At 38.6% G+C, this 15,182-nt stretch overlaps 1 protein-coding gene across 1 annotated transcript in view; it reads right to left on the bottom strand.

Annotated features, from left to right (window-relative positions):
• The window catches only part of NASP (nuclear autoantigenic sperm protein), a 31,609-nt gene extending 17,206 nt beyond the window's left edge, over positions 1 to 14,403 (bottom strand). Inside the window, 2 exon segments of the mRNA XM_033114839.1 lie at positions 4,566 to 4,616; positions 13,031 to 14,403. Coding sequence (XP_032970730.1) covers positions 4,566 to 4,616; positions 13,031 to 13,089 — 110 coding nt within the window. The 5' untranslated portion in view covers positions 13,090 to 14,403.
• Between the last annotated feature and the right edge of the window lie 779 nt (positions 14,404 to 15,182).

Genomic DNA, 15,182 nt, shown 5'->3' with positions numbered 1-15,182 from the left:
CCACCTGTTAACCGAGGTTATCGTACTCTGCGCGCCGTTTTCAGACCATTTGGAGATCCACCTGCTTCTCTTTCATAAGATTCTTGCCCTGGGAGTCCCCCACAAATCCTTTCTTGTACTTGACGGAATAGCTCTTTCTTTTTGGACTTACTTCGTATGGGGGTCAAAATATTATTCCCTTTAAATTACCATTAAATCAAGTGTTAATTGAAGATTTACGAGACAGGAGTGGCAACAAAAATGATGACAGTTAAGAATGATGGTCCACACAAAAGCGATGAAAAATTGCAGGTACCAAAATTCAGAAAACGATTCTTTATTCCATACCAGTGTATTAAGTACGTCCGTTAAAACACACGATGTATTGAATTATGAAGATTCATATTAGACAGTCAAGTCCATTCATTATCAAGTGCACATGTTATTCGTGCGTGTGTCTGTACTCCGACTGGTCATTCGGCAGTAAGTCTAGAGTTCATCTGTTTACATAGGCATTTACCTCTTGTCCAAAGGTGCCCGCTTAGGTATTTACAAACAATTACAATTTATATTATCATTTATTTTAAGTATTAATGTCAATATTATTTATTTATATTTAATTATATAATATTATTTTATAATTCAATACGTCCGTCGTGTGTTGCAACGGACGTACTAAATGCATCCGTCTGGCTGACGATCCTAACTGGGGCTTATGTTTGGAGTAGGGCTTATATTACAAGCATTCTAAAAAAACCATGCTAGGGCTTATTTTCTGGCTAGGTCTTATTTTCAGGGAAATACGGTAGTACACCAGTACTCATTACTCTATTTTGTACTCTGAATAGATGTTCTACTCATGAATGATGATGATGATGTACACCCAAGAGCTTAACAACATTATTCACAATAGCCAAAAGGTGGAAGCAACTCAAGTATCCATCGTAAGATGAATGAATAAACAAAATGTGGTATATACATACCATGGAATAATATTCAGCCTTAAAAAGGAAATTCTGACAGACGCTACCACATGAACGAACCTTGAGGACTTTATATTAAGTAGTCAGTCACAAAAAAAGGACAAATGATGCATGATTCCACTTATATGAGGTACCTAGAATAGACAAATTCAGAGACAGAAGTAGAATGGTGGTTACCAGGGGCTGGGGGAAGAGGACAACGGAGACCTGTTGTTTAGTGGGTACAATTTCAGTTGGGATGAAAATGAGACTGGTTCCACAATGATGTGAATGTACTCAACATTACTAAACTACACACTTAAAAATGGTTATGATGGGAAATTTTATGTTAAGTGCATTTTACTTTTTTGTAATCACCACCAATTTCATCAGAAGAGTCTTGAAATACTGGGATGTTATCAAGCTCACAGTGATCAATATTACTTCCAAACACTTGATTTCGTTTGAAAGTTCAACTTCTATCACTGGTAACAGATATTCTCAGTTGTTTCCCTTAAAGTGACAAGCTCACTTTACTCAACTTAGAGAAAATGTCTGCCAATACCCAAGTCTAAATAATGAGTTTGATGGCCATTCTTCCAAGTAAATCCAAAATTTCATGAAAAATTCAATCCTTAATTCAGTTACACAAGTGCTTTTCCTAAAGACAACCATTGTACAAACTTCAGGATACAGAAGTAGTACCCACACGCTTCCCATTTTGACTCAGATTATATAGCCATGTAGTGAAGGACTAAGAATAAACTTAAAAGCTTACAGCACTTTATTACAAATATTCCTAAGTGAAATTGGAAGTATTTCACATCAGGGACATTCCAAAGTCAAACAGGTAGCAAAAAACAAAAGAACTACTTGTACTGTTTGGTGCCACTGCTTTGACTTATGTTAAGGGACCAGGAGATTTATCCACCACTGCTTTTGTACCATTAGTGCCAATCTCAACATAGTGAAAAATGGCTATTGTCAGAAAGGAAGAAATAACAAATGGTGGTGAGGATGTGAAAAAAGGAGAATCTTTGTATACTGTTGGTAGGAATGTAAATTGGTGCAGCCACTATTGAAAACAGTATGGGAGTTCCTCAAAAAATTAAAAATAGTACTACCATATTATCCAGCGTATTTATCCAAGAACAAAAACACTAACTCGAAAAAACATATTTGCACCCCCATGTTCACTGCAACATTATTTACAATAGCCAAGACATAGAAACAACCTAAGTGTCCATTGATATACATGATCGAAAATTATTCAACCATAAAAAAGAATGAAATCTTGCCATTTGTGACATGGATGGACTTCGAGTGTATTAAGCTACATGAAATATTAGTAAGTCAGACAGAGAAAGACAAAAGACAAAGACCATATGATCTATCTTATATATGGAATCTAAAAAACAACCAACCAAAAAACACCACACAAGCATGTAGATACAGAGAACAGATTGGTGGTTGCCAGAGGCAGGGTGGGAGGTAGGAGACTTGGGTGAACTGGGGTTTTTTTTGTTTGTTTTTGTTTTTAGTTTATATCGATTTTTTTAAAAAGAAAATGTTCATGGGCTGAGTTAATTGACTAGGATAAATGCAATAGGAATATAAATCTTACATTTAAGTACAAAAATCATTGTCGAAATTAGCAGATAAAAAATATGTAATGTAGAGCAGCACATATTTTCAAAAATTGTATTTCAGCTAATTATCAGCCAAACTATTTTGTGGCTTTCCACCAAGAAAGTATTTTGCCATTACCTATCACAATTTTACTCCTCTGCTCAAAACTGCTATGCAATGAATGGTTAAGACAAGAAATGATCACAGGTGGTTGGTTATACAAAGAATGAATTATAAATTTCTGCCTTCATTGGAGGAAAAAAAATGCAAATGGTCTTCCAATTATGAAAATAGTTTTGATCTCAGAGAATCTCTGAAAGGGTCTTGGGGACCCTAAGGGTGTAGACTATACACTGAGAACTATACAGATTTATGGCACAGTGTTCAGAAATTTCTCTTCCTATTGCTTATTCACTGAACAATCAAACAACAAAAAACAAAGTATTAATAAAATCAAGTAAGAGCAAGAAGAGAGATGATGGTATTGAGTGTTTAAGATAAATTTGGTTAGCAGATGGAAAAATGACTTGACCAGGAAGTGTGCTATAACTGGTAGGCAGTACTAAATATCCACTTCAGGTCAGTTGTTATATATTTATAATGTGACTAGTCATGCTTTTCCCAACCATCCTTCATGTTTCTGTCAGAATCAGAGTATCATGCTCCTCAAAAAAGAAAAAAAAAAAATCACAAATGCTTATCAATGTTGATAATTAAACATCAGCACTGTGTTGTGTGGGGTCAGAGAGACTAGCTACATTTACCCCTTATGCTCAATCCAGAAATTTAAATATTATGGTATATCCAAAGATTAACCCTCTAAAAGGGTTATGTGAATGTGTGTTTAAGACCAATCCTGAGCAGTACTCCTTCCACCCAAAATCCAGACTGATTCACAAATCATTAGGTAGTATTTCTAGAAGGCATAGTTTAAATAACCAAGATGACAAGGGGATTTAAGACACAACATGAAAAACATTAAAAAAAACAACCCTAAAGACTCATGAAAAACACGTGCAGAGATATTCTACGGAAGGACTGAAGAGAATTTAAAACAGTGATTCTTGGCCTAAGTGAGCTTAAGAATGATCAGAAAGCTTTTCCAAAACATACAAACCAAAACATACAAATGTATTCTATCTCAAGCTTAACAAATAAAATCTCCAGGAAGGCAATCCAGGCACCTATCTTTTGGATAAGCTTTCTACTTAAGTATTATGCTTACCTCTGGTTAAGAACCATGGTTACACATCAACATGAGAAAGTAGGTTTGAGCTCAAAATACAATTTAAGACTTCTAAACTAGAATAACAAAACTGAAAATGGCAACCTTACAAAATACAGATCTAAATCAGCAAAAGTATTCAAAAAATAGGTTAGCATTTGTCAGACATGTTGTATACTGAGTAAGGAACAGAACTAAATAAGTTACTATTCGAATATTTTAATCAATACAAAAAAACAAACAAACGCAACTAAAGACATCATTGTCAGGATTCCATATTTTAAATTACAGACAAGTACCCTAATATTCAGTCTTGTTACCTATGAAAAATAACTGCCCTCTCGGGCCGGCCCGGTGGCTCAGGTGGTTGGAAAGCCAAGGTTGCCAGTTGGATTCCCACATGGGCCAGTGAGCTGCATCCTCTACAGCTAAGATTATGAACAACAGCTCTCCCTGGAGCTGGGCTGCCGTGAGCAGCCGAGGTTGGTGTGAGCTGCCGTGGGTTGCCAGGAGCAGCCGACGAGAGCTGCTGTGAGTGGCCGACCAGCAACCAACTGCCTCAGCCGGGGGGAACGCAAGGCTCATAATACCAGCATGGGCCAGGGAGCTGTGTCCTACGCAACTAGACTGAGAAACGACGGCTTGAACTGGAGTTAGGGGAGGAGGGACAGAAGAAGAGGAAAAAAATAAATAACTGCCCTCAAGTTATGTAACACTCATAGTTTATGTGCCATATATAAATCTAATTGTATCATGTAAAAAAATCTTACCTCTCTACTTTCTCAGCAGAGGTAGAAGGGGCAGGAGCATCTTCTTCAATTCTGTAATGAAAAAGGGGGGGGGAATTAAAAAAGAGGTTATTTTAAGCCTGGAAATTAAGTAAAAAATTAAGAAAAATATGCTATAAAAAGAGCTACCATTTTACTATTAGAAGCACAATATGACATTAAGATCTTAATATTTACTTAATTTTACTCATTGAAATATACGTTAAATGCTTATTTGCTAAGCATAAGGTATACCACAATGAACAAGACGGTGTCATACTAGCTTTGCGTTTATGATTAGATGGAAGAGAATGCAGTATTTCTGTTATAATGCCATATGTGCATTCCTGACAAACCTCATTCTACAAAACTGCTCACTAAAAATAAGGTCTGTTTTTTTAAAAAAGAAGTTTCCAAGAACATTCATTTTTGAAAAGTCCTAATACGTAAGTATCTTTAAGACATATCATAATGTTTTACTGAAAAGGTTTGGCAATAATGACCAACTCAGTAGCAATGAATACCCCCTTAACACTCAGACTCTATTCCTGCGAAACTATTTCCCACTAATAGGAACCAAGACTCCACTGAGAAATAATTGATTCTAAGCTGGGACAGGGGAAGTACAAGGGTGAGTCTGGGACAATTTCATGCCAGAAAGCAACACAACTATATTTAATATTACTTAGAGTCATATCTACTTATGGTCATGCCAAAAGGAATTATAAAGCAAATATGGGGAATCCATGGGAACGCATAGGAAGAGTTCTTTGCACTACTTTTGCAACTTTTCTATATATTTGAAATAATATTTACAAAACATTTCCAAAATATTACAAAGTATTTACAAAAATATTACAAAAGTACTCAGGAACCAACCTGACTAAAAATCCCACAGGCCAAAAGAAGGGACAATTTCAGCATCAACAAAGATAACTGCAATGGATTGAAAAACTTCAAATATGTTAAAATCCATTAAGTTCTCAATAATACAAAAAGAAAAAAACTCATTAGTCATCTTGGGAGAACGACAGACCATTGCATTATTTTGAAAATTGGTAAATAAAAGGAATGAAGGCTTAACCCTTTCTTTACAATACAATTGTGCCTTAGGTAGGTTTCAAGACAGGGATAACTTAAGTTACTGCTTAGGGACCCTGTAGAGATTGACACCATTCACTTGGTATTAATTTAAATCCTTGCCATTTTTATCTGCTCCATCATCAGTTTTCACCTATATCCCAAAGGCAATATTTAGATAAGAAAGGACATCATTTATAAATGTGCCCTCAAAGCACACCAGAGCTTAAAAACAAAGACCATTATATTACAAATGAGAGCTGAGAATGCCCTTAGCTGTGATGGTGAAATGGAGAAAAAGGAAAGAACTGTGGGAAAAGAGGCAACTTTACTACTGAGTACTAACACCTTGGAAGCATTAAATTAGAATTGGAGTATGTACAGAAAAAACAAAGCTAGAGTATGAGAGAATAGACACTGTAGAAGATAAAAGGGCTTTCCATTATCTGTAATAGACAATTACTGAAAACTCCCCAAAAGGTTAAAACAAACAAAACAAATAGAACTGAGTCGATCAGTTTTTCCACATCTGGACTTTCTTGTTTAGCTACACCAAATTTATGAAAATAGATATGCAATATACGGATGAAACAAATGAACAATTAAAAAACAGCTTACTCAATTCAATAAATAAATCTAAAGAGATTTTAATTTTAGTAACTTACTATGTGCTAAGCATTGGAGACAAAGTCTCTCCAACAAAACAAGCAGAGAGGGACAACTTATTTAGAAAAGCACAGAGAAAGGTAGAAGAGATTAAATGACAAGTAGGGACTAACTATATTGGAGGCTGAGTCCTAGAACATGACTTAAAGATAAAAAGTTGTCAGCTACTTTCAGCAAAGATCCAAAAATCTTTGCTCCTAACTCCCAATCCTTTTGTGAATGTTATACTGGTAAACACAAGTTTGATGAAAAGCCCTAAGAAATGGGGGGGGCGGGGGGAGATAGCGTTGAAAATAAGCAGACACTTCACAGCTACAGCCACACATATGAGACACAATTTATAAGGCAGGGCTTTCAGCTGCAGGTAAAGAAGCAGATCTGCCCAGAACCCTGAAATAGCCTGGGATCCTTATCTAAAGTTTGTCATAGGCGAGTTATGTTCAAATAGTTTCACCAAGGGGTTAATCTGGTCAAATTCCAGCACAGAACTTCTTAAATTACTTGTGATTGAAGGACCAGATTTTTTTTATTTCCAGTGAATAACAGATGGTTTTTAAAAAAAATATACAGAAATGTCAGAGTAATGTCAAATTTGTTTCTAAACTTACTCCAAATTTTTATACTTATCTCTTTGTAGACCAGTAAAAAACAGTTCACAAACCAACACTAATCTATGGACCACACAATGTGGTAGTTAACACAAATGTCCAAAAACAGCTTCAGTACTAAAAATAAACACATTAATGCTGCACATACAGGCTACAAAAAGATTCAGGCACCAGTGGCAGCAAGAATACACAAAATGTTTTGCACACGCATAGGTGAGGAGTGAGGTGCAATAATACTATTTATCACTGTTAGCCATGGCTCACCCTCCCACCTCAAAACAACTAAAAAAAAAGGCCAAAAATACATGAAACATCGGTTTTCAGACTTTGAACTAGTGGCATAGGACAGTGATCAGAAAGAAGGGAAACAAATGAGGTGAGCCCTGCAAGTGTTCCCAGCTTACTACCTAAGAGTTTTGTCCACAGTACAGAAGGAACCTGAACGGAGTCCATCTCACAGAATTGAGGAGACTGTTTTGGGGATTGGGAGGCTAAGTGTTGATCAGTTTATGCATGAGAAAACTACTGAGGCTGGAAAAGAACCACCAGAAAGGAGTAAATGAAACAATCCTCAGAGATCACACAGGATGTATAGAATAACTCCCATCAGCCAGAGTAGAAAGACCTGCTACCACAGAGAGCATCAAGTGCTGCTTTAGTAATGGAGTTAAATTACCACTAAAGATTGTTCCAGACCTGTCTAACAGAACTTAAAGGCAAGCCTCAAAAGGACCATCTGTTTCCAAGTTAACTCCATCCCAAACAGCCAAGACATATTCAATGGAATAAAAACTCCAACACCCAACAACAAACCTCACAATATCTGATAAAATATATAAATAAAAAATTATCAGGTGAAAAAAGCAGGATATTAAAACCCATAGTGGGAAAAAAGTTATCGTAATCAATAGAAATAGACCCAGAAATGACAGACAATAGAATGAGACACATTAAAGCATTAGGACATTAATGCAATTATAAATATATCCCACCAGCTCAAGAATGTAAAGGAAAGCATAAGCACAATGATGAAAGAAATAGGTATTTTTTTAAAAAAATACCCAAATCAAACTTATGGACAAAAAATACACTTGACAGGATTAACAGCAATCAGACCTAAAGAAAAGATTCAGAGAAACTATCCAAAATGAAAACACAAAGAATTTTGTGAGACACTAAACAGACAAATATACATGTACCTGGAGTCCCTGAAAGTATGGGGGGCGTAGGGGGGAGTGGAATAGAAAGAAAAATATTGAAAGAAATAATAGCAAAAACAATTACAATAAAATCAAAATTTTAAAGAAAAAATAAATTTTGAAGAGAAATAATGGCAAAAATGTGCCAATTTTGATGAGAAGTATAAATCCACAGATCCAACAATCAACAAACTCCAAGCAGAAGAAACATGAAGAAAACCACACTAAGGCACATCATAATCAAATTGCTGAAAACTATTGATAGAAAAAACCCCACAAAAATCAGGCAAAGGAAAAGATACATGCCATACAAAATCAGAACAAAAATGACAGCCAACTTCTTGTTAGAAACAATGCAAGCCAGAAGACAGTGAGAAGCAATATTGACATACTGAAAGAAAAAACTAGCAACATATTCTATAGCTAGAGAAATATCTTTCAAAAATGAGTGCAATAAAGCCTTTTCTTTCATATAAAAGCAGGGAGAATTCATCACCGGTAGGCTATCATTAGAAGAAATGTTAAAGGAAGTCTAGGAAGAAAATACCAGGTAGAAATTTATCTATACAAATAAACAAAAGCATTGAAAATGATTACTATAACAGTATTTGGTTTCTATCTGATTTTTGAACTTTATGTAAACAAAATCAGATTCTTTCATGTCATTTAATCATGTCTGTGGGATCCATCCATGATTCATATAAATCTAGCTTGTTCTGTATTCTATTATATAAACAGAATGATTATCCATACTACTGTTGATGGACATTTGGCTCATTTGTAGGTTTTGGTGATTTTAACAGCTTCTATGAACATTGTACAGTTGACCCTTGAACAACACCTGGGTTAGGGGCACCGAGACCTCCTGCACAGTCAAAAATTTGAACAATGTATGACTCCCCAAAAACTTAACTATTAATAGCCTACTGTTGACCAGAAGCCTTACCAATAAATCAATTAACACATATTTTGTTATATGTATTATAAGTTGTAGTATTCTTAAAATCAAGTAAGCTAGAGAACAGAAAATGTTTTTTAAAATCATAGGAAAATATTTATAGTACAGTACATATTGATTGAAAACAATCCACATATAGGTGGGCTTGTGCAGTTCAAACCTGTTACTTAAGGGTCACTTGCTTATGTATTTTGGTGGATAGCTGCACATTTCTTTTCAGTATAGTTTGAAAAAGTGAATAAAGTCATAGGTATTTGGAAGATTTCAGAAGGCCAAAAGCAGGCATTCCTGAGTATTAACTTTCTGTACTTTATATCCCATTACCATATACATGTATATTTAATTATAGTAGATATGCACTAGCTTCTCCCTGCTTCCCATCACAAGATGTAATGAGGAGGAAGATGGATAGTTAATACAAGAGCCAGATCATTTAGTTTAATGCAAACCTAATAAGGTTTTAAATCTTTATTCTGAAGTGAGTAGCTGAAGGTGTAGTATGATCAAATTTACTTTTTAAACACCTGATGGTAGTACAAAAGATATTAATAGTTTCAAAGCAGATAACGTTAGAAACAGAAAGTCAGTAAAGATACTATTAAAAAGTATTGTAAAGCACTCAACAGTGAATTTACTTCTATTCTTACTTAGTGGCCTAAACAAATAAAAAGGGCATGAACTAAGGCAGTACTAGTATAGTCAGAAGATGGATTAAAGCAGTGGTTGTCAAACTTCAGTCTACATGAGAATCACTTGGAGGACATGTTGAGCCCGGCCCCTAGAGTTTATTCAGTAGGTCTACTATGAGGTCCAAGTTTTGTATTTCTTAAATTTCCCAGGTAATACTGATACTGCTGGTTTTGGGACCACACTCTAAGAATCAAGGGATCAGAACAAAAATTATAAACTGATGTTCATGTCCTACCTGATCCATAGACATGTTATTCAGTACTTTTTAATGTTAATTAGAATTCTACATTTAAAACTATGAAGATATCACATAAAAATCTGGATTTCTGCTCCTCTTGAAAAATCATCGTGTAAAATACAAAGCCAAAAAGTATTAGAGGAAATCATGGGAGAATTACTTTGTAACTTATCTGGAGAAGGCCTTTTTAAATTCAGAAACCATGGAAGGCTGATAAATTCTACTCCAATGAGTTCATTTTACAAAAGGTCAACTTAGCAAATATACATAAAATTAAGCCCAACAGGGAAAGATTAAAGATATAAACACATTCACACAAAACATGAACAGCTCAAACATTTGAAAACATTTTCACATTCATTCTTCAGAGAAACACAAAATTGTAATGAGAAAGGGCTTTTTACCCCATCCAATAGTCAAAGACAAGGATGCAGGATAAAGGTGCTCCCATATATTGTTAATAAAAGTTTACATTAACAAAAGTCTATGAAGGCCTATTTGGCAATATCTATCAAAAACAAATGAACACTAACTGTTTAATCCAGCAATTCTACTTGTAGAAATTTACCAATATACTAGTCCATGGTTTATCACAAGGTTAGTCACTGCAGCACTCTTTTTAAATAACTAAACTCAAATGTCCAACGATAGGGAACTTGTTGTAAGACAGACACAGAATAGAATACAATGCAACCACAAGGAAATTATGTCCTGATGAGGAATGACCTCCAAGATATAGTGCAAAGTGCTCGAATATGTCAAGTAGGCAACCATTTATACAACAATGTAGAATAACTATATACAACTTGCTCAGGGTTTTGCTCTAAGGAGAGAAACCATGTCAATCTTATCCTAGCTGTAGCAGCCTAGCATCAAGCACAAAGCCTGGCACTTAAATCAGGATGTTAAAATAAGCTGTGGATTCTGAATCACTAGGATTAGGGCAAGTGACTTTGCCACTTAGCATGTGAGCTGCCAGAACTTTATTACTGAACTAAACCAATTCCGACATCTGTCATCAAAAGCAACAGATAAGCAGTTTAGGAATTATTATAAGATAACTAAGCCAATATCCAATGCATCACACAAGACTTTGAGCTCTCTCATTTCTCCTTATCACTACAGTACAAACTGCTATATTCTTTATCTTTTCTAACATAAACAAAACAGTTAAAAACTAGTTAGAAAACTATCATGACAAGGACTGATTTAGCATTTAGACAATTATTGATTACCTTTAGCAATGTTGTCTAAATGGCATGAGGAACAGAAGCCCAATTGAAGCTTTTTATAATGACAAAACTGTGGTCCCACATCACTACTTACGAAGCTGGTATTAAAAATCAACTCTGAATCAAGGTTTATTTCTCATTAGATTTTTTCTCTCTACTGGTTTGGAAGTTATACATGTTTTTATTCTTTCGATGGTTATGCTGGAATTATGTGCATTCCTATTAAAGTCTAAATTTAAAGTCATTTTCTTTACCCTCCCCCTTAAACACCTTAGGTGCGGTTTTACCTTTGAATAGCCCCAACCAACATTAACTGAGGAATGCTGCCTTTATTGTTCTCTCAGACTAGCTAATTAGGTTTTCATGCAATTTCCTCCTAGGTAAGCTTTAGGGTTGGCAATGAAGAAATAAATTTGAAATACTGGGGTTTAACGCAGACTCTGTCACTTATCAATTTGGAATTAATTCCTGAGTTCTAATCTTGATTTTTCTCACCTATAGAAGATAATTATTACTTCACGGTATACTCATGTGGATCAAGCAAAAAAAAACATTCAAAACGACCCAAAAAGTACGGTAGTAGGTAGCAAAAAGTGCTAGGTAGAGTAGATAAGTAGATCTCTGGTAACTGTAAATGTACTGATACAATCATAGAGTGTAAGCCTATAATGGATCAATCACAAAAACCTCACAGCAGCCTGTCCCTGTATAGCGAAGGAAGCTAACTTCTACTAAAGTGCACAAGGAAAAAAGTAAAACAAGGCCCCTGAAAAATAAAGGAAGATCGGAAGTCAGACCTATTAGATGGAAAAGAGCACTTGTTTTTTCCTCTAATGAACGGAGTGTTCCCTTCACTATTCAAAAAATAACGTAGATCTGAGTGGCAATCATGTCTTATGTCATTCCCTCCAGTCATTCTACTACACTCAGTGCATACTGCTTATTCACCTAGCAACCAAACACTGCGGCCAATGAGCAGAGCCAGACGTAGCACTAGGTGCAGATACTTCGCGTCCACGTAAAAAATCCCAGAAGCAGCCAGGTCTCTTGCTAACACCCCAAAATCTAAAGAACCACGATGTTCTCCACCACAGACCTAAGAATGGGGATAGCTGTGGGTAGGAAGGCATCAGGTGAGCCAAGAGGCCGCAGAGAACTAGCGTCACCGCGCCCCACTGCGGAAGGCCGAAGCTCCGGCCGCACAGCCCCAAACAATGGAAGTTTTCCCGCCTCCTCAGGTACCCGCCCCCTGCTCCAGAGCCGGCGGAGGCAAGTGAACGCAAAGGCGCAAGACCCCGCCCCTCGAGAGGCCCCGCCCCCCGACCCCACGGGTCCAGCCTCCCTTGCGCAGGGCTTTTCTGGTTTTTGGCGCCAAATCTCTATTGGTTATTTCCCCTTGTTGTTTGGGGATGCTACTGGAGGCGTGCGCCACGAGTGCGGGGACAGTAGAGGCATAAAGGCACACAGACGCGCTAGGGCCCCGCCTCCCCGCGGATAGCCCCGGGCCGCGGGAGGAACAAGAGGGGCAGGCGATGAGGACCGCCGCCGCTGCCCCCGGCAAGATGGCGGCCGCGAAAACCGGGGCAGGGGGCGCCAGCCGACCCGCGTTACGGCTAATACTCCAGGCTCTCTGCAAGAGGTGGGCTTCTCCAGTGTCCAGGCCTTCCCTAACAGCAACGGTTGTTCATTGGGAAGCAAGTCCTCCCGCCCACCGGTCTCCTCTCCCGGGGAGCCCCAGTCCACCACCCCTTTCCCGTGGACTGGCCAGTGCCTCAAGCTCTCCACGGTCCTGCTTACTTGTCGGAGGAAACCAGCTCCGCGGCGATGGCGGCAGTGGCTGTGGAGTCTGCGGCCATCGTTCCCCTGAGGTGGTGGGCCAGCGGACGGAATACAGCCTGTGAGGAAAATAGAGGGAATTTCGGATGCCAGAGACTTATTTGCGGACAGAAAATGGCAGATTGGAGACCCCGCGCGGCTGGGCCCTCTTATATATCAGGGCCTTTCATCCCGCCCATCCACTTCCGGATCCTCCCCCTCGAGTTTAAAGGGCCAGAACTCAGCCTAGTCTCACCCAAGGACACCCCCACCGTGGCTTCTGGTTTTACGGGGTACCTTTCTTGCCTGGCCCGCTTTCCCCCAAAAAAAGCAACTTCCTACTTTTCTAGCAAGTCGTGTAAGAAGAACGGGAATATTGGTATTACAACTCCTGACTCGGCGTCAGCCAGCGACTTCCACAAAAGGGGAAGCTGGTGCTGCTCTGCATGTTTGGAGCGAGTAGCCTCTTTCCAGCCCGGATACTTGGGGAGGTGTCTAAAACTTTCTGTCCGTTCTCTGAGTCGTAACGGATGGACACGCAAAAGCAGAGCACGGGTACAGCAACGGTTAGAACCGATCTCGGTGAGAGACGCGTGGCTATTAGCCTTAGCAACAACTGACGGAAGAAAATGCTAGTCTAGGATTGGCTACACCTGAAACTACCGCGCTTGATTCAAAGCTCAGTGCTGTGGAAGGACACTGCTGACTCCTCCTTCTTGGCCCGGCCCCTTCGTCTGACCCAATCCGCGGACCCCATCCGCTTAGGCTCTACCCAGACTCCAACTCTGACTAGCCTGTTCCCACCTCTTTTGGTCCACTCTGAACTACAATTTATTTGCGCAGTACATGCGAGGGTACTCTGCTTAGAAATTTTACAGCTTAACCGTCTTGCTTAATCTTAAATGCTGCTAGTGAGATCGGTATTATCAACCCTATTTGATAGAAATAGAAACCAAGGTTCAAGGAAGGTGTGACTTGCTCAGAAAGTTGCAAGACAAGTAGCTTATGGAAAGCAGTATGCCTAATTTCCTGCAACTGAGTGAAAGATAACCGGCAGGCTGAAATGGTTGCACTTCCCCACACCTGGAGCATCATCCATTGCTTTCCACCGTAGCCTAGATGACATCAGTATAGGATTTTATTTACGTCCATTTTCAGGCACACTGGGAGATTCTTATCCTAGTCTGTCAAGGCTCAGGCAGGTTGAAATCTTTGGGGGTATAGAGCTGGACCTGAAAATGCCAATTCCTGTGGCAAACAAAAATTGGCTCTCCTGTTGTTAACTGGGTGACCTGAGCCAAGTCATGTAACGTTTTAAGATTAAATGTAAAATGAGGACAATATTAGTATCGACTCCTTAAGGATATTGTGAGAATTAGGGGTAATGCTTGCTTCAACAATAAGCATTGTGCCTGGCTGGCCAGTCTGATAACATGGTGACTGGAGGGTTGGGGTGGAGAAAGGGGAGATCTCTCTCTGGAGCCAGGGCTAGGGCCTGAGAAATCCAATCCAGTAACGTGTGACCCACTCATCTGTTTAAACTAATAATATTCACTGAGCAATTATGTGCAAGGCTATTAATACTGTTCCAAAGAGGCCTTCCCTGGAAACTCAATCAAAATGAGTTTCCTTTTGTTTATTTCATCCATTGTACTTACCAAACTCTAAAGTTATTTACTTGGTTTTGTTTTACTCTTTTCCCCTCCTAAGTATATAGGCACCCTGTGATCTTTTCTGTTTTGTTTACAGCTAAATCCCTAATGCATACAACAGTGGCTGACTCATATTCAATGTCCAAAGTGAGTTTGTTGAATGAATGAATAAAGTAATCATCATATAATCATAATTAGAACTGGAAATAATTTCACTCAAAATATATCTACTTAAGGGAGGGGCCGGCCTGGTGGCTCAGATGGTTGGAGCTCCATGCTCCTAAGGCCAAAGGCTGCCGGTTCAATTCCCACATGGGCCAGTGGGCTCTCAACCACAAAGGTTGCAGGTTCGACTGTTCGACTCCTCAACTCCCGCAAGGGATGGTGGGCTCTGCCCCTTGCAAGTAAGATTGAACACGGGCACCTTGAGCTGAGCTGCTGCTAAGCTCCTGGATGGCTCAGTTGGTTGCAGCACGGGCTCT

Source organism: Rhinolophus ferrumequinum, chromosome 9, assembly GCF_004115265.2.
Source record: "Rhinolophus ferrumequinum isolate MPI-CBG mRhiFer1 chromosome 9, mRhiFer1_v1.p, whole genome shotgun sequence".
Lineage (NCBI taxonomy): Eukaryota > Metazoa > Chordata > Mammalia > Chiroptera > Rhinolophidae > Rhinolophus > Rhinolophus ferrumequinum.
Note: the sequence above shows the minus strand (reverse complement) of the source record. Positions and strands in the feature narration are given on the sequence as shown.